General features: G+C 42.5%; 1 protein-coding gene across 2 annotated transcripts in view; it reads left to right on the top strand.

Annotated features, from left to right (window-relative positions):
- The window catches only part of LOC147014363 (atypical kinase COQ8B, mitochondrial-like), a 92,955-nt gene that overhangs the window by 43,018 nt on the left and 25,622 nt on the right, over nt 1–24,315 (top strand). For both annotated transcript variants that reach the window (XM_085852275.1, XM_085852276.1), the window contains one exon: nt 5,731–5,811. In XM_085852275.1, the coding sequence (XP_085708401.1) occupies nt 5,731–5,811 (81 nt within the window). The remainder of the gene's footprint in view (nt 1–5,730; nt 5,812–24,315) is intronic.

Genomic DNA, 24,315 nt, shown 5'->3' on the forward strand with positions numbered 1-24,315 from the left:
GGCAACGAAAAAAATTATTAAAAAATCAATTCCCGATTCAGTCAAGTACTCTTCGGGAGTATTTAATCAATGCAAACAACCTCAGCGTATAGCTCGCTGGAGCAATCTGTTTAATTTTTTTTTGAAATGATTTTTTTTTATCAACCGCTGTCACAATGGGAACCCAACAGGTTCACGGGTCGTCTAGTAACTATTAAAATTTCTGTTTGGCTGTCTCCAGGACTCGCACGTTCTTCCAGTAACCTCTGACTGGATAAACTCCCAAAATCCATGCTTACCACCTCCACTCTTCTGTTTCTTTCCCCCCAATTTGCAGAACCATCTTCCTGAAGCTGTTCAATCACACACTTCTCTTGAGGGCTTCAAGCAGACAGTGCACCACCATCTCTTGTCCTCCCTATCCTGACCTGTAATATTTTATATCTCCACTTGCAGGGGTATCTGGTGTTGCCGGGCAACGTCTGGTCCCTCTTCGCACCCCTTCCCCTTCCCCTGCCTCCTCCCACCCTAACCCTTGAGGGACGAATTCATTGATTACGGCTGAAATAATGAGGCTATAGATGTTTATCCTCATCACCATGTCATGAATCTGGGGTGTGTTCAGTTATTTCGTTTCTTGTACAGTGCTTGCTAAGTGGCTTAAGCACTCAAGCAAGCACTCCATTTGAAACTGTTAAGGAACAGCCGGCTTGGCAAGCGCAAGCTTGGTACCTGAACACACCACTGGACATCTCAACAGCATGCAGTACCAACAAAGCACTGATAAAAGGACTTTTTTTTTTTTTTTAAATGAAAGACAATATTAATCATGAGTATTTTCGTTGTAACGAAAACGTACCTTGTTCAGACCCACGCATCCGCCCACAGACATAACCTCAGCTTTATCTATTAGATGAGACGTCAGTGAGACACCTTGCACGAAACTGCCGTGTTTTGCATGATATTTCCTACGATTCTCCTCCTCCTCCTCCTCCTCCTCCTCCTCCTCCTCCTCCTCCTCCTCCTCCTCCCCTCCTCCTAGTAATTAGCAAATAAACTTTCCATCATATCATTTTTCCATGAGTTTTAGGATGTTATAAAAGGGACTCAAATTATAAGTGCATTCCTGCAATTGTAGACATTGCCACGTGATGACGTCATGTGTAGGGACATCTTTTTTCAAACTGCACAGAAGCAAACATGGATATTTACCCTCGCCGAAGGAGAGGGGTCTGTCTGTCTGTCTGTCTGTCTGTCACTTGTAAAATGGAAGATTTTTCAAGTATATTCATCAGTCGATTTTGTCTGTCTGTCTGTGTGTCTGCTTGTCTTTTTATCACCTATAGGTCACAATTCCAAATCGATCTTCACGAAACTTCACCACATGGTCGAGTTTGTCATGAGCAAGAAGCCTATTGTTTTTGAGGTCAACAAATTCTTCTAATTTCTAAAATCCTCAATTTTCATCCGATTGACTTGAAATTTGAACAATATTTTCATATCGGCTCAGTGAATACAACCACCAATTATTTTTGAGGTCAAATTAGTATTTTGGATTTTGCAAGTATAGTGCTCTGCATGACATCTTTTTCTTGTTTATTTGTCCGCACAGAACTTTTGTGTTTTTCTCCGCAACCACTTGTCGGATTGAGACGAAATTTTCACCATCTTCTGTTTCTTTCCACTTCTGACCACTCATGTGGAATGTTTTAATCATAATTATGACATCATATGTCATGTGGTGTGGCAGCCATGTTGGAAAAACAGAAAAACTTTGGACCACTATCTCTCACTGCACCAAGGAAATAATTGAAACAGGGCACACGGCAAGCACTCCTCATGCAGAATAAGTGGGATTTTTTGCCTTCATTATGATGTCATAATTGCATATGTAGAGCGCTACAACTGATCAGTGAAAATTTTTGACGGTCATCTAGGGATAAAATGGTCCCCAGAATTTTTTTTTGATGACATCATTCATGTGATTCGGTAGCCATATAATTAAATAATAACAATAAAAACCTTCAAAAATCTTCTCTCAAGTGGCTGAACAGATAGATGTGAAATTTTACATGGTTGACCATCTCACCATGAGGAACAACAGGTTCACACATATGACATCAGTCACATGGTTTGGCTGCCATTTTGGATTTACCCTAAAATCTATAAAAAAATCTTCTCCAGAACGGCTGGACATATCGAGGGGAAACTTCACATAAATGTTCCCCAAGTCATGGGTGTACAAGTTTAAGGAATAATTGATCAGAATAATTGGCAGCCATATTGGATTGAAGAAAAATATTAAATAATGTTTTCTCTGGACCTGCTAAAGCAATTGATGTGAAACATCACAATTATGATCTTGTAGTGATGGAAAATGCATGTTTTAAATGTCAACTCCACCCTCTGCCGTACCATCTGTCATCCCTCAGACCGGCAAGCAGCAGCTTCTTCGCTCACTGCAGATCTGGATAAAATCACAAACTGGTCCAACAAGTGGAACATGTCTTTCAATCCAGACAAATCTCACACTCTCACTATGTCTCTTCGAAAGGACCGTTTACAAAACCCCCCCATCCACTTTCTCAACAATCCTCTGGAAGAAGTCTTTTCTTTCAAGCTTCTGGGTCTCACTATCTGCCATGACCTTTCCTGGGAAAGTCACATTTCCAACCTTGCCTCAAAAGCCAGTCGCCGACTTGGAATCCTCCGTCGTGCAAAGTCCTTCCTCGGCCCTCTTGAGCTCCTGACCACTTTCAAAGCTTTTGTCCGTAGCCTGATGGAGTACTGCTCTCCCCTCTGGGCTGGTGCTCCTGCCTCCCACCTTTCTCGACTTCACGCTGTCGAAACCAGGGCTTTTAAGATCATTGGCATCTCCCGCAATGAAGCTGAGTCTTTGGGCCTCTCACTCAATCACCGCAGGTTGGTCGGTGGTCTTTCTGTCTTCTACCGACTCCTCTCCAGCCTTGCCCCCCCTGCTCTCTCTGCGATTTGTCCCAACCACATTTCCACAGGGCGCTCAAGGTCCGCCAACAACCCCCTTCTGGTAAAACTACCAAAATCACGAATCACTGCTCATCTTCACTCTTTCATTCCTCTTTTTTCCCGCCTTTGGAATAAACTTCATCACTCTATTCTTTCCCATTCTTCCCTCCAGGCTTTCAAAACAGCTGTTCACCACCACCTCTTATCTTCCCCCATCCAAATCCTGGATCTTTTCTACCCCCGATAATCCACCCAAGCCCACTTCCTTCAATTCTCCTGCTTTCCTTCCTGAAAGTCCCTGTAATGTCCATCTTCTCCTCGCCATGTTCCTCGTCCCATCCCCATCCCTCTCCCTTCCACAGTTCACCTGTGTCTGTTCCCCAATGTTTTGTCCCTTCCACTCCCGCCCCTCTTGTCTCATGCCTCCTTGCTGTGAGTTGTGTGTTTGCTCTCATACGAGCCTCGACCAAGGTATACAAAAAAAAAAAAAAAAAAAAAAAAAAAAAAACTTGATCAGAAGCATGGTCTGGCAGCCAGAATTATTTAATCTTTTGATATGGGTTCTTTTTCTTTTTTTCTTTTGAATAAGGTTTACTTGGCTGTGCCTAGATGGGTTTGAGGGTAGAGGAGTAGCAGCTTAAATGCAAATCCTATCCAGGTTCCTCCTGATGACTTCATCTTTGATTTTTGCTTATTTCGGTTCCTTCTGATTACTCCAATGCAGGACTGTACCTATTTGGTCTTCCATTTGATTTGAATTTTGAATTCAATAGAATAATGAATAATAATTTTTAAAAAAATCGTCATGGGTCAGTGTCAGGTGTCCGATCCAAGTGGGGTGTCTTGGTACCCAGTCATCACTGCCAGCAGTTATAAAGTGGCAGTTGTAATTGTCTAATTACGTAACACACCAGTACACAAACGCCACACAAAATACATCATATAAAAGCAGTCCTGGTGAGGATCTGCAATCTCTGATTGCTCTTTTTCTTGTTTTGCTTGAAACAGTCATTGCGAATTCTGTTAAGCAAACATTGAGTTATATGCGACACGTCACTTTCGCAGACAGACAGACTGTCTCAGCAGTCTCGCAGACAGACAGACAGACAGACAGACTTTCCCACATACACAAACTCGGCTTTATATATTAGATTAACTTTCTCCATTAACCATACCTTACAAGTTATTTTCTCTCTTCTCCATTTTTTTTCTTTCTCTTCGTTCAGTCCTATCTATTTTTGTATGTTGCCTTTTTACCCTCTGCATGGTTCACACATTACTTGAAACTCTTGTAAAAATGAGAAGCATTTTCCAGTACTGTAAAGTCATGAAAAAACCTATCCAAATCTTTGAAATGCCTGTAAAATCGAGAAAATTGCACAAATATAAATAATTTGACATGCCGCCAGTCAGACTTGTTAATTCCAAATGTGTCTTCAAGACCAATTTTAACTTTCCCCAGGGATTTAACAAAGCCAAGCTGCAATGGTTTCACATACATCATGCATAAATTATCCAAGTGTTTACAGAAACTCCTGATAAAGCAGAAAGTAGCTCATTAGCATGCACTTGGAATTATTTAGTTCCAGGACAGGTATTTGTACTTCATTTGTATTTTGTTTATATTCACCGTCTTCCCAAGTCATATCCAAACATTTATCTATCTGGATTCATTCTATCAAAAATGCAGTAGCTTGGATGATTGACTCATTTGGAAATCTATGTACAGAGAACATTGGAAAATATGTAACTTGTGCATAAAAGGTTTTTTTTTTTTTGTCCTGGAAAACTGGAAATTTGGTGTTCCATGGCTGTGTGGACCATGTTATGTCACCTTGCTCTTCCATGAGCCTAGATCCTGTATATGGGAAAAGGAAGCTGCGACTCAATGGATGGGTCATGTTTTTGGCAAGTTAGCTGTGTGCAACATTTTGTTTTGCCTTGTCTTCACCTGAAAGGTTCCTCCTCTTTTGTGAGCCAATTCATATTCTACCACTAACATCCTCCTTTGCTTTGGTACATGATTCCACATTAAGTTTTGTTTAGAATGCAACATGCATGTTGAGCAGCATGGTACTTTACCATGTTTCCTTCTGTTTTATTTTATTTTTTTCTCCACATATAATGTGTAGTATTTTACAGCAGCTTGGTTGTAGACATGGATGCATCATCTGTTGTTCTGCTAATTTATTTGGTGTGATGTAATTGTTCTGCATTCAGTCCATTGCTGTCCTGTATCCATGCTTTAAGTATTCCAATTGTCTACTGTTAATGTAAACAAATTTCTAACTCTTATTTGGGTGACATTTTTCAAAACTATGTGTTTAAAATAAGTAACTGCATGAAGCTTAGTTAGTGTGACTTTTCGTGTCATTGGTAGTGCTGTGAAGGTTATACTGACTGGGTTGTTTACACTCAGCCCCCCTCCCCATTACCTTCCACCTCCCCTGCCAATCATGATTTATCATTGCTACTGCTCATGAGGTTGATTGAATGCTGGCTAAATATTGTCAACAAAATGCATGAGATTTCAACCTGTTTTGGGGGGGGGGTTGGGGGGGTGGGGGGTAAGCGGAGGGGCAGGAAAGTGAAGGTGAGTTGTATATGAAAGGACAAAGCTTTTTGGAGCATAATGGTGAAATATATCGATGTGATGGTGGCAGTGGGGAAGGATTATTTGAAGGTCATTTTTAAAAATAGTTTTTGATGTCCCCTGTTTTCTCACGTTTTTGTCATCTCCTTCCCCTGCTCTTCCTTTCCTGATAGGTTTAGCTGTTGGTTTGGGAATTGGGGCCTTGGCAGAGGTGGCAAGGAAGCAGCTTGGCCTTGATCGGAAGCCATCTGGTGGTGAGTGAGACATATAAAGAAGCTGCTAAATTTCCTTTCTTTTGTATTGAAATAGTAGATAAAAACCACTGAAAGCTGATTATTGCAAAAGAGGTGAAGTCAAGTACAGTCAGTAGTACCTCACACCCCTAAATCAATTCCTCCCCCTTCCCCTCTACCCCCACCCACCATTATATAATTTATTGGCACAAATATTGGTCTTTGTGCAAAAAAAAAAATAAGAGCCTTTTGACTTGGAATGGAAACATGGTTTTTTTCTTTTTCTCAATGTCCATGATAGCAGCACAAATCAAAACGAGCTTTGGTTGGAGTATATGCTTGTCCTACTGTGATGAACAGGAATACCTAACGTCATTGGTTTTTCTCCAATGTAATGGCTATATTATTTAGCAAAAGGTTAGTGTGTCACCTTTACAAGGAACTTGGATGCAGGAGGAGGCCATTTCACTCATCATGTGATGCTTGCACTTTATCAATACCACATTGAAGTCAAACTTATCAGTTGTATCTACTTGCTTTCACTGGGGTGGGTTGGAAGTTGGGGAGGAGGGAGGGGCAGTGGGTTGCACACATGGACTTCTGAGACTGTTTTTTGTGTGTAAAATAATGGAATTTGAAGCTTGGATTTATCTTATCTGCTAATCGTTGCTTCTCTGACATGAAGCGTGTTGCATTTTTGTTGTTTGTGATATGGTGCACATGATCACAGCCATGTTGTATTTATTTATTTAGTGTTGCAATAATACAATCGGTGAATGTTTTTGCAAACAACGCATATGTTTTAGTTGTGCAATGTCGCAAGAAAACAATCAAGTGAAAACTTTGTGGTGTGATACCTGGCGTTGCTGTTTGCAACAACATTCCGCATTTACCTGTTTGGGTGCGTCTACACCTGGGTGGGTGTTGTCAAACGTGTGGTTTGTGAGTGTTGCTTGAATCAAAAGTTTGCGGTGCAGGACTTTGAACAAAAATCTTGAATTGTTCTCGATTCTATAATGCTGCTTTTTGACGAAAGCACCATTTGGGATTCATAGACTTGGTTGATTGCATTGATGTGTTCACCTCTGTCTTTATACAGTATTTGCCAACTTTACACCTGACAAAGGCCCAATGTAGAAATTGAGTTAAAGCTGTCAGCTGTACAAAGAAGTAATAATGCATCCCAAAGTTATCTTTCAGGCTGGCCGGATAGCCTGGAAGTATTATATGTGCATTCGCCTCTGAGCTGTCCACCCGGGGTTTGAATGTTGACCGAGCTATAAACTATCATTCTGGTGTTTAACAAGTAGACTGAGGCATCAATGTGTGCACTGTGCATGGGAAGGATGTTAAGTACCATCTGATAGTCTTAGTTTGTGCACAAATAAGATACCACAGTGTTTACATGCATGTTGCATATAAATACCGTGGGTGGGTTAATCATTGAGCGAGTTGTCGCTGGCACGCTGAACCAATTACAAATTCCTGCAATCTGTCTTTGAGGTGGAGATTCATGCAGGGGTGTAATCTTTGACAATATATGCTGTCGGTAGAACAGATGCTATAAAGGCTCTTGCATACTGGTCTCTTGCTTGCATCTCAAATATGCTATTCAATCGACTCATTCGTCTTTCTTTCCTTTGTAATTTTGTTGTCCTCCACCCCTTTGACAAGGTTGGAGATGGGGTGGAGGGGGGGGATATTAAAATGAGCTCTCTCCAACTGACTGACTGACTGATCATCTGTCCATGTACTTTTATGTATGTGATATTTCAAAAACTGTTGGACATTTTGGTTTCATATTGCAGATATATCTATTCCTCATGATGTCATCTCAACCTGATTAGATCACTACTGTGATTGGCTGAATTCTATTTCCATGGCAACCATCTCAGTAACTTGGCCTGTTTTCCTTCCTGTCTCATTTTGTTTGCTTTCCTTTAAAATGTTTAACCAAGTAGAGTTTTTATTTTTATTTTTTTATTTTGAGAATAAGTTGATGTGGAGTACATGCATTGAATTTAATTTTCCCATTTTTCTTTCCTTCATTCATTGATGAGTCGATTTGGAGAAAAGATGAAGCTTGAACAACCACAGTACAATAGAGGTGTCATTCAGAACAATAGAGGTGTTAATTCTTCCCTGATGCATACAATGCATCGCTAGCTACTTCCAGGGTCATGAATATTAATGAGCTGCTTTGTGCATATTATTTGAATTGCTTTGTGGGATGACTTTTCAGATAAATTAGGAATTTAAATAGTTTTTCAACACACTTGTTCCCATATAGTTTTTAAAACAAGTGATACAAACATATTCTATTGGTTCTGTATCCAAAGATCTCTGCTGTCATGCTGTGCCTAGAAATGGTCATAGCATGACAGCAGTGGTCATAAGCTGATCGTGTGCTGTGTTGAATAGCCTTATTTTGAAAAGGAACACCGTACTACTTTTATCTATCTTCGACACTGATTTTGAGATGATTCAGAAATAAAATTTCTGAATTGTAATTCAGAAATGCTGATTTCTTTCAGAAAGAAATCGGCATGCTCAAATTCAGAAAGTCAACTCTCAATTTTGTATCTAATATCATGAGTCGGTCGTCAGCTTGGGTTCAAGTTGTTCCATCAGTTTGGGTACACGTCACAACTATGTCAACATGGCTGTAAAACTGCTCAGCTGTTCTCTGATTGGATGATATGGAACACACCTCTGGGAATTCACCTTTGTGAATACTGTACATTCACAAAATATAGATGGAGAAATGTAGAGACAGCAATAGAAAGGAAGACAAAAGACAGAAATGGAGAATAATGAAAAATAAAAATGAACAATTCTATTTTTTACATTATTTGATTATTTATGTGAAACACATGCAAACAAACAATTACATAATGGTGTCTGTGTGTACGAAGTCCGGCTAAAAAGTAACGGGACTGAGCCTGCTGTGTGCTCCACTTACAGAACTTGAATGAACGGGTTGCGTCAGTCTTTCGCAACATTCCAGCAATATATATGATTGGTGATGGTTGACTGCGCTCAATGTGTGATTTTTTTTTTTTTTACAGGTCGTGCTTTACACGTTGTCTGGTCTGAGTCGTCACGCTATGAGTCGTGAGCAGAGAGCCAATCTGAAGTTTCTTGCCAAGCTTAGCAAAACGCATACCGAATCCTTCGCAATGCTGCACTAAGTTTACGGGGAAGAAACGATGTAATGGGCACGTGCATTTGAATGGCACGAGGTTACAAGAGGGCTGTGAGGAGGTTGAAGACTATCCACGGTCTGGAAGACCTTCAACGAGCAGAACGGCGGACAACATCTAGCGTGTGAAGCAGATAGTGCATGCAGATCGTCAACTCACAGTGCGGATGATTGCCGAGGAACTTTCCATCAACAAGGACACTCTCTGGAGCATCATCACTGAAAATCTCAATGCGCAAGGTGTGTGCAAAAATGGTCCCCAAGCTGTTGTCCGAGGACCAGAAACAGCAAAGAGTCACTGTCTGTCAAGACATTATTGAGCGCCTCGAGGACGATCTAGACCTGCTCGGGAGAGTCATTACTGGCGATGAATCGTGGATATTCGAATATGATCCTGAGACCAAACGGCAGAGTTGTCAGTGGAAATGTCCGGCATCACCAAGACCAAAGAAAGCAAGGATGTTGAAGTCGAAGGTCAAGGTGATGCTCATCGCCTTTTTTGACATCAAGGGCATTGTCCACTTCGAGTTTCTACCACAGGGTCAAAGAGTGAATCAATACGTGCACAAGTAGATCCTCTGGCGCCTCATGAGATCAGTCCGGGACAAGAGGAGGGATCTGTGGGAGAACAACGCCTGGGTGCTCCACCATGACAACGCCCCTGCTCACAGTGCCCTGAGCATCTGACAGTTTCTGGCGGAGAGGAACGTGCCAACTCTGGAGCAACCCCCATATTCGCCAGACTTGGCCCCTTGTGATTTTTTTCCGATTCCCCAAGCTCAAGGGGGTGATCAAGAGGACCCGATTTCCTGATGTGGAGGCCATCAAAAGGGCCTTGATGACGGAGCTCCAGAGGATTCCAGAAGAAGCCTTCCGGAGGTGCATCGAAGCATGGAAGAACAGGATGGACAAGTGTGTGAGACTGGACGGAAACTATTTTGAAGGAGACAAGCTGTGATTTTAATATATTTTTTGAATAAAATTTCTGTAAAGTCAGTCCATATGTGTGTGTATATATGTGTGTGTGTGTGTGTGTGTATGTATATATATATATATATATATATATATATGTATGTATATATATATATATGTATATGTATATGTATATATATATATATATATATATATATATATATATGTATATATATATATGTATATGTATATATATATATGTATATGTATATATATATATATATATATGTGTATATGTATGTATATATATATATATGCATATATATATATATATATATAATGGAGCAAGTATTTGTGATTATGTATGGTCGCTGTTTACCCATTGGTTGGACAATTGACCTGATGCCACCCACAATTTTAACCTAAATTACCCAGATGACCCAAAAAGACTTCCCCCTCCCTTCCGAAGACCTAAAAGACCCAATGGGACTACCATTTGGCCTATCATGCCTGCATTGTTCCTGTCCCTTTTGTGAAGAACAATGTTAAAAGTAAATAAAGATGGAACATTATACGCCAGGAGCAAGACCCAGGGGAAAAAGGTCTTTCTCAACCCACACCACATACAATGTTTGTTTGCATATTCTGTTACACCAACCTCTCTGGAGCATTTCTACGGTGGGTGTCACTTCGAATTGTGGTATACGTTTTTTTCTTCAGGCCATTTTGTATAGTGGGGGTCAAATCAAGTTTTCACACCAATATGAGAACAAGGTTGAGAGGTGGGTTGATTTAAACGACTGTATTTTCCAAACTAGTCACTCAAATTTGACATGATATACATGGATGGAATGAGAATGGATTATACTACATATAGATCCGAGTTGCAATGGGTGGGGTAATATTCAGAATGTGTACATGGAATCCAAATAATGTGGAGAGAAGCATTCTCAGTAATTCTCTAATGAAAATTTGACACCAAAGTATCAAAATATCTGTTGCACAAATACACAATAAACCAACAACCACTGTGTCATATTGATATTCTTCCAGTATACATATGTGATTCAATTCCAGGAAAAAGTGGCTTCATGAGGGGTTGGGGGGGGGGGGTGGGGGCGCGGGGGTGGGTGGTCCTTTGTGCAAACGCGATCAATACTGCAACATTATTGATATGCCCTAGCCCTTCTGATATACGAGATAATACTACGTACCTCAATTTTTACAATCCTAGCAAGTTTAGTCACCATATCCGATTTACTCAAGATTGTGACTCAAGTGATAAATGTACAGTGGACAGATATACATACATATGTGGACTTTACATTGTTCTCCCGAGAGCACACACACACACCACTTCACTGATTAATGACACTCAATCAGTGCAAATCTAAATGTGTCCAACATGGCATAATTAAGAAGTATCGTCCTCAGCTTCATCATCGTCCTCATCCTCTAACATGTTTGAAAGGTTCTCGCAGTTTTCAGCCATGCACGAATAGGCCTCGGTACACGAAAGTCCATTCACCCTACACGTGCAAACAGACCGACGACAGGCACTCTTGGCGCAGTGGCAAGTGCTAAGCTCTACAAGACCTTTTGGTGCTGGGTCTTTCTCCATCCATAAAGGTTGAATTATCTCCTGGTCGTCGTCTGTCACTTCCCATCCGTTGCCAACTGGGTCTGGCAGATCTTGTTTTGCATACAGAGCCTGGCGCCACACCAGCGTTTGATAGTTAGCCATGAAGTAGATATTGTGCCACCATGATGACCTTCTTGTCTGATTGATTCTTGTTTCTCTTCTCGTCTGATTCTCGTCTTCATGATGACTCGTCTGATTGATTCTTGCATTCTGCCAGAAAGTTCCCAGCATTGTCACTATCATCAGCCGAAATTACCCAGCATAAGAACCAGTATACACTGTCTGGTATAAGTGATTTCGCTGTGATGAGACCTAGATCATCCGTGTTCAAAGGCTTGACAGGAATATCATTGCACTCAGCAATATCCCCTCTGATCAGCATCGCAGTACGATACAGAAGTTTAGTGCGTTCTGTCTGATGCAAAACTTGTTCATCAGCGGAAGAATCTTCGTCTTCATGGGGCTCAAATGTTTTTTTGAAGGCTGCATTCAGAACATCTTGCAGTGATATTGAGCTTGTATACATCAATTCTGATTGCTCTCTAATTAGGGGCTGGTGGAATACCACCTCATCACCAAAATGCCTCATCAATCTGAGCTTCAAATGCTGCTTTGTGTATTTGATGGCCTTTTCGTGGTCAACACCGTGTGTTACGAGAAGACGTTGATATTTTTCGAGAAGATTGTGCATATCGTATGCCTTGCCATGCTTCAAATCTGTTTTAAGGCCATCAATTAAGTCCTGGAAAGCGCTGGTGTATTGATCTTCATTTTCGCTGGCCTTAAAAGTGCGATGTTTGATGTTTGACTTACTGGTGTACTTTGAAAAGCATACTTTGTGATATTTTGCTTCAGCTGCCACAATGTCACCGTTTACTCCACGGATTATATGCAACATATCTTCATCACCTAAAGCTTCAGCAGAATCCTTGATAGATTGACACACTTCAAATGTGCTAGCATTCAGCATTTCTGTCACTTTTCTGTGGGACCTATTCTTGCAGAACATGCACTTTGACCAGTCTACAAGACTCGACTGTGATCTGGACCGTCTCCCTAGCTGATCTGCGTCCATCGTATCAGATCCCGAAACTTCAGACGGCGACGGAGATGGTCCTCTTCTCTTCGCAGTAATATCGAGATTGTGTTTGCTAGTGCAGGACTTGTAGCAATTTGAATGCCAAATACATCCATGGTCTGTAGTCTCTGTAAATCTGGAAGCAGTCGCTCATAACGCTCATCTTGCCTGCATTGCAGTGCAGAAATGAGCCTCTCTATGGAAGTGCTCTGTCCCTTTCGAAGAACATCCTGTGAATCTTCTTGACAGAGTACACATTTGTCATAGTTTGTTCTCTTTCTCCGTTTTCGTGGTGGCAAAACAGGAAGCACACAAGCACTGCTGGTATCGTCATCCATGTCTCCATCAAATCTACAAAATCATACGAGGTTTAATCCCTCACAGACTGCAGTCTGTAGCCCAGAAGACAAATTAGTAACAGGTCAAGATACTTGAAGATGAACGTCCAGGTACTTTTGGAACTGTTCAACTACCTGAAACGAAAAGAAATCTTATTATAACAATCAGCAGAAAGTCATTACTCTTCAAAATGGTACATGTGCAAACCATAGATGATTTAGGATACGTTCTTTGCCAACGCGGTCTAGCTATGTATATTTAACAGGCAAACTGTCTCAAGATCACAAATAATACATTTTGTACAGAGAAAGGCACAAAAATTATGCATTCAACAGACATTCAGCAAACAGAGGAATACAAAACCAGAAACACACTTTTTCGATTTGCCAGGTGAATTCTACTACATGTTTGTTGCGTTATGGGATTCTACATATGAATTTCGACTAATACTTCACTGACAGTAATTTATATGTATGCACCAATCTCTTCTCTTTATATCCATGCATTGTATAATAATTGGAATTAAACAGTTTAAAAGATACAATCGACTAAAGCAACCCACCATGGATCACATTCTCCCGTTGATGGAAAAAAAACTTTATTTGACCCCCACCATACAAAATGGCCTGTAGAAAAAATGCTATACCACAATTTGAAGTGACACCCACCCTAAAACTGCTCAGGAGAGGTTGCCCTAAGGGCTCTGTCACACCTTGACATTTTAGGCAGCAATGGCAACGTATAAAAATGTATGTAAAACGCTGGCGTATGCTGAAATTTGATGTTTTTTTTTAAGTTTTTGGCATATTCATAACGTGTTGGTCGTTTGCATAACATATTAGTAACGGGCACAGAACGTTTCATTGTGTTATACATAACTTTTACCAACAAATGCTTACCTTGTGGTCGGCGTTCAAAACCTATGACAAACGAGAGTTTAACTTACCCTTTGCGTGCTATACGTATCGCCGGCGAACTCGTGGCGTAGCCAGTTAAGAACTTGCTGGACGCCGATTGAAATCAAAACTGCCTGAGAATTTGAAGTGTCAACATCGCAGTCACACCTTGACGATTTTGCCAGCGTATGCCATTCTATGAAAAATGTGTTTGCAACGCTAGGCACACGTCAAATATGCTACAGGTAAGTTGTGTATACGTTTAGAGTATGCTGGAAATCATTGAAGTACGCTGGCATATTACCTAGTCCGTTTGATACGTCGTGAAATTTTAAGACGTACTCGACGTCAGGCTCACACGTTTCGCATGCGTTGGCATCTGTTCCTAGCACGTTCCGCGATCGTTTAAACACAGCGAACACACGTTACTTGTAGGTTACTCATAAGTCGAAGCACGTCAAGGTAATGGCCAACATACTTGAAACCAAATTTCTAATCGATGAGTAACGTGCTTTGAACAAATGAGTAGCGTCAGCTTAGCCTATGTTTAACGTTCTTGGAAACTATGAGTAACGTGCATTGAAACTATGTATAACTGGCCTTGAACCAATGACTGGCGTGCTATGAACGTAAGAGTAACGTGCGTTTAACCTATGACTAGCCTGTTTTGAACCTAAGTAAAACGTGCTTCTAACCGTTGAGTAACATGCTATGAACCTATTTGTAACGTATGTAAAACGCACATTGTCGTATGTAGACGAATTAAATTGACGTCTTCCGGACAACCATAGAACTTACTGAAAGTGTTTCTAACTTACATCTACCGTGTACTGTCGTATTGGCAGCGTTTAGGGGAATTTGGATATACAAATGGGCTTCACAATAAAAACCCATCATTGTTCCAGACTCCATGGTGAGTAGATGTGAATGCCGGTAGTATCAATAGTAGCAGTACTATTACTAGTAATAGGTGTGCGTGACTAATAATAGTAGTAGTAGTAGTGGTAGTAGCATTGGTAGTAGCTTTATGTCTATGTAAGGGTGATGTGAAGGCTGTGGGGAATGATGGATCCTCGTTGCGTCAACGAATAGGAGAATACTTTGCACCATTGTTCGATGTTCTGTTAGGGCTAATTTTTTTCCTAAATTCCGAAGATGAAATATTTCTTTGTTTTACTATTGAAATTATTAAAAAGACTTTGACAAATGCATAATGTACTAGTAATGAACACAGAACGCTTCGATATATTATAGATTAGTGATAACAACGATTGCTTATCGTGTTTTAGGCGTCCACAACCTATGCCCAACGATAGTCTAGCGCATGCATAACGTGGGAGCGCATCGTTTACGATTACGTGACGTTTGCTATCCATTGACTGCCACAAAACTATTTTAATAAATGGCTGTCACTCGGCTATTGTTTTTTGACGCTGGTGCAAGGCCAATCAAATCGTTTCCATTGAACGAGTTAACTTGCTGTCACTCGCCTATTGTTTTTGGACGCTGGTGCTCGGCAATTGAAATCGTTTCCATTGAACGAGTTAAATCGCTTCCACTGGACTATTGAAATGATTTCATAATAATGCTTGGTTATCCTTGGACCCACTCTGGCGAGCAGCTCGTCGAACATCGTTGGGGGCATTCGCAGGAAGTTGTTGAAGGATGCATGGTCCTCGTTCCGGAGTTCCACCATGAGCTGGTCATATATGCCGTAATGGCGTCACCTCCCGATCCATGGTCTCACCCAGTTCCTTCTCCTCCGTTCACGTCTTCTTCTCCCAGCTCTATTGGCACGCAACTGGTACAGTGTCAACTCGATGAGGTCATGTTGATGTTCGAGGACAGGTAGGTATTGTCGTCTCAGCCTTGCCGTATCCTCCATCTCTCGGAATGACATGGACATGTACTCACCACGAAGTCTAAAAAAAAGACGGGTTCCTCCTGCGAAGCCCCTTTTTATATACCAATTCCCCTAATCGCTGCGAATACGTCATTCTACGTCAGCTGTTTGTTAGAAACGCGTTCAGTAAGTTCTGTGGTCGTTCTGAAGACGTCAAATACGTCTACATACGTATTTGTTCGTAGGACATGCTCTACAACTAATTCCCAAACATGTTACTCATAGATTATAAATAAGTCACGGGTTCCCTAAACATTACTTTGATGTGTTTCGATGTATGAGAAACTCTAGTAGCGCGTTGCGAGCTGTGAACAACGTTCATGTAGCGTGCTTATAAAACGTTACCTATAGTGTTTATGAATAAGTTTCGGGTACGCAAATGTTACCTCAACGTGTTTCCACATATGAGTAACATATAAATAACGTGTGTCAACGATTGCATAACGTGCCTAAACCTTATGGCCAGCGTAGCGGAACGTGTGAGCCAAACGCCGAGTACGTCGTAAAATTTTAAGCATACGAAAATTTGAGAAAAACCACAAAGTTCAACAACTTATGGCAGTGTTTTTCAGCGTGCTCTTAACGTATACAAAACCTACCCATAACGTATTAGACATGTGCCAGCGTATTAGGCAAATTTTTCATAAATCGGCATAGGTTGGCTAAATCGTCAAGGTGTGACAGCCCCTTAACATAATATGCATTTAGACCTTGTATGTGGTGTGGGTTGAGCAAGACCTTATTTTAAGGCCTCTATGGGAAATAGGTCCTTGACTATTAAATTCACAATCACGTCCCCCTTTCTTCCCTTGTCCTTAATATAATTCATGGACCAGTGTTTGTGTGTTTGTCATGCTACTACTCGTTCAGTTCTGGGTCAATCACATCCAGACTTGCTACATTTGGATCAGCATGACCCCAATGAATGTATAGGGGTGTTTTTGTCTTTGCCAGTGATCTTGGCAGGGAGTGGCGAGGGATGATGCAAATATCGTGTAGTGTTGCGTCCAGGTGGGGGAGGGTATTACAAGTCTCCACCATTTCCAGTGCAGTATGTCTGTCCCCACGGTTTCCAGTACAGTGAGGTATTTTGAATTATAAGCATTAGGGATGTTTTTGCTTCATGCACGTAACCCGGGTTATTTTTGTTTTGCCGATACACCGCCCAAATAAAGGCACGTCAGAATAACATGCATAGCTATGTCATGCTACAGAGGTGTTATTGTAATACAACCACATCTTTATCCCTGAGAAACACCCACTCTCTTCAGGAGCATTGGCAAGGTGTGTGTGTGTGTGTGTGTGTGTGTGTGTGTGTGTGTGTGTGTGTGTGTGTGTGTGTGTGTGTGTGTGTGTGTGTGTGTGTGTGTGTGTGTGTGTGTGTTTTTTTGCGGGCTTTCAATCGCATTCACGCTGCAACAATTAACGATGTATCAAATGAATGTCCCCAATTTTTTTTTTGTTTTTTAATCACCCCACCTCTGATCACTACACTCATTTAAAAAGGCCAAATTAAAAATAAAGAAAACTTTAAAACCCTGACACCTAACGTACACACTCGCAAGGCCTTTTCAAAATACAATTCACAGTTCGAAACAAATATATTGTTGTGGATGTGGAGGTAGATGGAGGAATTTAACAGCAAAGTTCGGATTGTATGGAGTTGCTTCGTCCATGGACGTGTTGGAGACATCTCGATGTAAATTAAGTGGGGAAATTGAGCTTAAGTGTTACTTATCACCACATGGGGGGGGGGGGGGGGGGTGCTGTGTTAATTAGATACGGATTAAGGCCAAGTTTCCCCAGTGTGTAATTGCCCCCTGTGACCTTCTGCTTCGTTTTTTGTATTTACAAGCCAACATTGAAAATAGTGCATTTTTATAACAAGAAGCAGCAAGCCAAATGTGCTGAGCAGGCAGAAGCCCCGCCTTCCTAGTTTTTTGTGTGAACAAGCCACACCCGGAAATGGAAGAACGGTGAGATTCGAAGAGCAGACTGGAGTAGTGAGACAGTAGGTGACAGGAACGTGGCTAGGACGGAGGATCTCGCTTTGCTCTCTTCTCGGCACGACAAAATGGCTGCGTGATTCTTGTGTCATGCTGTAAATATGCTGGTCTTGAGAGACCAACCTCAAAGCCTAGTGTATATCACCGAAGGGAGCAGTGCCATTCTGCAGAGAGCTGTGGCATTGGCAAGCGTGATCGACGAAGAAGCCGCACGGCGGTTGCTGAGCCCTGGTGTTGAATACCACCTCACAAATTACCTCACGTACATTTCCCGCCCAGCACGTGGCTCGGCGCTATTTTCGGGCACATCTTCCCGCACAGGAAGAGGCGGCTCGATCGCAGAGTTCAATGGAGACCATCTCTGTACAAAGCTAAGTGCCAGAATAAAGGGAGGATTTTCTTTTGTATCATTTTCTCCTTGTCTGTATTATAATCCGTGTTTAGAGGTGCCTTGACTTTGACCTTAATTTATTTCACGTATTATTATTACTTTTTGAATTACACATGTCAATTTTTATTCGATTTTCATTAAATCCCCGTTTATTTTAAGTTGCTGTGTCCGTGTATCTGTTATGGGTTCGAGTATAGACTCTGTGCTGTGCACTGCCAGTGCTGCCCTGTCCTGCCCCTTCCGCGCGTGCCATAATCTCTGAGGTTCACGTGTCTGCCTCCTAAGGGAAACCACTCGGCGATCCGGGCCTGGTTGGTGTTAACCGAACATTCACCACAATTGGGTCGGGGAGTGGGGAGTGCTGTGCACTGCCAGTGCTGCCCTGTCCTGCCCCTTCCGCGCACGCCATAATCTCTGAGGTTCACGTGTCTGCCTCCTAAGGGAAACCACTCGGCAATCCGGGCCTGGTTGGTGTTAACCGCCCATTCACCACAATTGGGTCAGGGAGTGGGGAGTGGGGGGATTAATCTAACTGCCCGACCCGCGACAATATATTAAATGTGTGGTGTAATACAAAAAACTACACACTTCATCTATCTATCTATCTATCCATATTGTGACGTCCACGGGTCTTGAACAGTCTCGCCAACGTAGAATGAGCCGAAACGATGGAGGCGGTTTATTTTTTATAACCCAAAGATGGCGGTTTTAATCGCTCCACAGCAAACGGGATGAGGAAGGTGGCACGAGTCGCTTTTCACTGAGTTAATAATGTTTATTTCTCTAACCAGAAATAATAATAAGACTCGGCAAGAGGAGGGATCCGGGGCGATTCGACGGGATGGTGGTGTGGGTTCGGGCGTGGGGAAAACACAAACAATTCCAATGGATATACAAATCTCAAACCCTCTAAGGCGCCAGGTACACACACACACACACACACACACACACACACACACACACACACACACACACACACACACACACACACACACACACACACACACACACACACAACGTAGCTGGTCCTGGTGGTCAGGCTGGCCCGTGGTGTAGACGCAACAGTCCCTGGATTGGCGTCGGACGAGCTGGAGTTGCGCTCGTCAGGGGCAGGAGACACCGTGGTGCTGTCGACCTCCTGGTGTCGGCCCAAGTCCGCTCACAGCCGCCAGTGAGCCAGTTCTGGCGCCAAGATGCGAGCAGGAGAGGGAGGCAGGTCCGCCCGCCGTTCGGCCCCGTACTCCGTGCCAGCACAACCCCAGAGCCAACCGAGGTGAGGCACGAAGCACAGCAAGGCCACGAGACACGACGAATCAAGGAACGTACCAGCCCAATAATAGAGCACACTCTGAGCCCAACAGCCTTAACCAAAACGGCTTCTCTTTATCAATCTTCTTCTTCCGCCTCTTTTCCCCGAACAGAACCTTTTTATCCTCCAGTCCTCGTCACTTCCAATCGAGCCGTTTTATTGGCCCTCCGCCGTCGCCTTCCGCCAATCGTGATCAAGGGGCGGAGCCATCCGCAGCACTGTCCTGTTACGTCACGGCAAGCCTCCAGGGAATACTAAAAGGGTTTACGCAGACACACTTACCCTAACCCGTCTCCCTATCTAATTACGTGACAATTATCATTTCCCCCTTGAAGAAATGGACATTTACGAGACAACTTATCACCACTGAATTGCTACTTATTACATCGAGATCCTGGTAAACTCGAACAGCATGGCATACCTAATTAAACATCCTAATTACCCTGTGAATGCATACCCCCCCCCCCCATCAGACGTAACAATATATTACTAAAACTCTCATCTTATATGTATGTATGTATGTATGTTCCCAAAATACAGCCAAAACGGTACAAGATAGCGCAAACATTTTTGGCCCACGTTACTCACCATTCTCCTGTGGTGTGCAGGATCAAGTTTCATTAAAATCGGGCAACGAAAAAATTATTAAAAAATCAATCCCGATTCAGTGAAGTACTCTTCGGGAGAATTTGATCAATGCAAGCCACCTCAGTGGTATACTTTGCTTGAGCTATCTTTTTTTTAATGATTTTTTTCATCAACCGCTGTCACAACGGGAACCCAACGGGTTCACGGGTCGTCTGGTGTATTACTAAAACTCTCATCATGTATGTATGTATGTATGTATGTATGTTCTCGAAATACAGCCAAAGCGGCACACAATAGCGCAAAAATTTTTGGGCCACCTTACACACCATTCACCTGCGGTGTGCAGTATCAAGTTTCGTTCAAATCGGGCAACGAAAATAAATATTAAAAAAATCAATTCCCGATTCAGTCAAGTACTCTTCGGGAGAATTTGATCAATGTAAACAATCTCAGCGGTATAGTTCGCTGAAGCTATCTTTTTTTTTTCTCAATGATTTATTAAAAAATTCTCAAACATTTTGTGTTGACAAAGAACGATTTATTTTTAAGCATAAAATATGCATCACCATTTTGATCTGACACTTCCATGTTCATCTTATATATTATTCCCGAGTTTGTGGTTTCGTGTCGCGCTATCTTCGACTTTGTTCTGCGTTCGAGTAACGTGATATTCGGCTTACATTATCTCAAAGAACATATGAGGTGCATGGTACAAAAAATAGTAAATAAAATGGTTCTGAAACTGTGAAATCGTATTCCACTTACTGCATTAAAGTAAAATTACTACTGATACTCTGCATCAGTTCCTTTCTCAAACACACCCACCCCAACATGTCGCGCAGAGCGCGGGTTATGCTAGTGAATAAATAAAATTGTGTTTAGAAGATTACGCACAATAATTTATTCGACTTTCTTTTCTCCAGTTTTTTTTTTTCACACTGACGCGCAATATCAAGTTTCGTTCAAATCGGGGAACGAAAAAAAATTATTAAAAAATCAATTCCCAATTCAGTCAAGTATTTTTCAGGAGAATTTGATAAATGCAAACAACCTCAGCGGTATAGTTCGCTGGCACTATCTTTTTTCATTTTTTTGAAATGATTTTTTTATCAACCGCTGTCACAACGGGAACCCAACGGGTTCACGGGTCATCTCTATTATAATACCAAGCTTGCTCACTAAAAACTCGGCTCGCCGTAGCACGATCCCTATGAAATTGCTGTGGCACTTAGCGGACATGCCGACAATGTTTGGGAAGTCTTGGCGTTCATTAGTACCACTTGCATTTTGCACAATGCGTATTTTTGTCATTCCCCATGTACGGTCTGTCGTCTGCTACCAGCTATGTTGTACTGCTATCCCGTGCATGTTTACGGGTATCGCTAGTCTAGTATATTACTAAAACTCATCTTGTATGTATGTATGTATGTTTGTTCCCAAAATACAGCCAAAATGGTACACGATAGCGCAAAAATTTTAGTGCCACCTGACTCACCATTTGCCTGCGGTGTGCAGTTTCAAGTTTCGTTCAAATCGGGCAACGAAAAAAAATATTAAAAAACCAATTCCCGATTCAGTCAAGTACTCTTCGGGAGTATTTGATCAATGCAAACAACCTCAGCGGTATAGTTTGCTGGAGCTATCATTTTTTTTCATCAACCGCTGTCACAACGGGTTCACTGGTCGTCTAGTGTATATTAAAATTATCGGTAATGCCATCTTTCTATATAGATCTACAGTGAACATTTAATACACAGATTTACATATATGGGATGTGGACTCACCAGCGTTCTTTGGTCCTGCTTGGTAGAAGTTAGAAAAACTCAACATCGACATGGGGAAAATGATCGATTCAAAGAATGGCGCAAGAGTCGTACACGAAGATATGGATTTTTAAGTGGTGAAAACCGCTTCAATATACCGTATGTCCTTCCTTACAACCATTCGTAAGAAACGAAGATGAAGAAGAGCCTTTCTTACCGACGGTGTTTCTTCGTTTCTAGTTTGTTATCCTTTCGTTTTTCTTGTGCTTAGTTTTTTGTGTTGATATTGTTTAGTTTGGGGTTTATTGTTTAGCCTGTTGGGGAAGTAACTGTCAATCCCTACTTTTTTTTTTTTGTATACCTTGGTCGAGGCTCGTATGAGAGCTAACACACAACTCACAGCAAGCAGGCATGAGACAAGAGGGGCGGGAGTGGAAGGGACAAAACAGTGGGGAACAGACACATTAGGTGAACTGTGGAAGGGAGAGCGATGGGGATGGGACGGGGAACATGGCGAAAAGAAGATGGACATTACAGGGACTTTCAGGAAGGAAAGCAGGAGAATTGAAGGAAGTGGGTTTGGGTGGATTATTGGGGGTAGAAAAGATCGAGGATTTGGATGGGGGAAGATAAGAGGTGGTGGTGAACAGCTGTTTTGAAAGCCTGGAGGGAAGAATGGGAAAGAATAGAGTGAGGAAGTTTATTCCAAAGGCGGGAAAAAAGAGGAATGAAAGAGTGAAGATGAGCAGTGATTCGTGATTTTGGTAGTTTTACCAGAAGGGGGTTGTTGGCGGACCTTGAGCGCCCTGTGGAAATGTGGTGGGGACAAATCGCAGAGAGAGCAGGGGGGGCAAGGCTGGAGAGGAGTCGGTAGAAGACAGAAAGACCACCGACCAACCTGCGGTGATTGAGTGAGAGGCCCAAAGACTCAGCTTCATTGCGGGAGATGCCGATGAACTTAAATGCCCTGGTTTTGACAGCGTGAAGCCGAGAAAGGTGGGAGGCAGGAGCACCAGGCCATAGGGGAGAGCAGTACTCCATCAGGCTACGGACAAAAGCTTTGTAAGTGGTCAGGAGCTCAAGAGGGCCGAGGAAGGACTTTGCACGACGGAGGATTCCCAGTCTGCGACTGGCTTTTGAGGCGAGGTTGGAAATGTGACTTTCCCAGGAAAGGTCATGGCAGATAGTGAGACCCAGAAGCTTGAAAGAAAAGACTTCTTCCAGAGGATTGTTGAGAAAGTGGATGGGGGGGTTTTCTCAACGGTCCTTTCGAAGAGACATAGTGAGAGTGTGAGATTTGTCTGGATTGAAAGACATGTTCCACGTGTTGGACCAGTTTGTGATTTTATCCAGATCTGCAGTGAGCGAAGAAGCTGCTGCTTGCCGGTCTGAGGGATGACAGGTGGTACGGCAGAGGGTGGAGTCGTTGGCAAAGAGAAATAGAGGATTTTCCAGGGAGTCTGAGAGATCATTGATGAAAACCAGGAAAAGAACAGGGCCCAGAACGCTACCTTGAGGAACTCCAGCCTGCACAGGAAGAGGGGGTGAAAGAACTCCATTTAGGGCCACACGTTGACTGCGACAGGAGAGGAAGTCTGCGAGCCATGAGTGCAGATGGCCTTGAATACCATGAGAAGAGAGTTTGGTGAGTAGTGCAGGGTGCCAGACTGTGTCAAAAGCACGTCAAATGTCCAGGGATACAGCTCGGATTTCCTGTCTTGCATTGAGGACCTCCATCCATTGATGGGAGAGCAGAAGCAGCATATCCAGGGTAGAGTGACCTGGTCTGAAACCAAATTTATGATTGGAAATCAAGCCATTGGAGAAGAGGAAGGATTTCATGTCTGAAGCGATGATGGATTCCATAACCTTGCTGATGATTGGGAGAAGGCTGATTGGTCTGTAGTTACAGGGATCTGTTTTTGCACCTTTTTTATGCAGGGCAGTGATGTTAGCAGATTTCCAAGCAGATGGCAGATGACCTTGGGCAAATGAGAGGGTGAATAGAACAGAGAGAGGGTGAGCAAGAGCAGAAGAGCAGGCTTTGAGGACACGTGGGCTGATGCCGTCTGGACCGGTTGCAGAATCTGACTCGAGGTTTGAAAGCAAGCTCTCCACCTTGTCAGGAGAAAAGGATACAGAGTCCAGGGACAGTTGGGTGCGACTGGGTAAAGTGGGTAGAGATAGTGATGGGTTTAGGACACAAGATTTAGCTGCAAACACCGAGTTTAGACATTCACCTTTATCACGTGTGGAATCAGCAGTGCGGCCATTTGAGGTAAGGGAGGGGATGGAGGGGGAACATACACCAGAAACAGATTTGATTAAACGCCACCAGGATTTTGAGGAGGGAGAGAGGTTTGAGAGTTCAGACTTGAGCTTCGAAAGATGTTGTTTTCTGGCTCTCCTGAGGGTAGATACACACTTGTTCCGAGCTTTTTTTAAAGAACTGAGATTGCCCTTAGTTGGGTTTGCTTTCCATGAGGCAAAGGCAAG

Source organism: Eptatretus burgeri, chromosome 13 (assembly GCF_056783735.1).
Source record: "Eptatretus burgeri isolate ZD-2024b chromosome 13, Ebu_testis_v1, whole genome shotgun sequence".
Taxonomy (NCBI): Eukaryota; Metazoa; Chordata; class Myxini; order Myxiniformes; family Myxinidae; genus Eptatretus; species Eptatretus burgeri.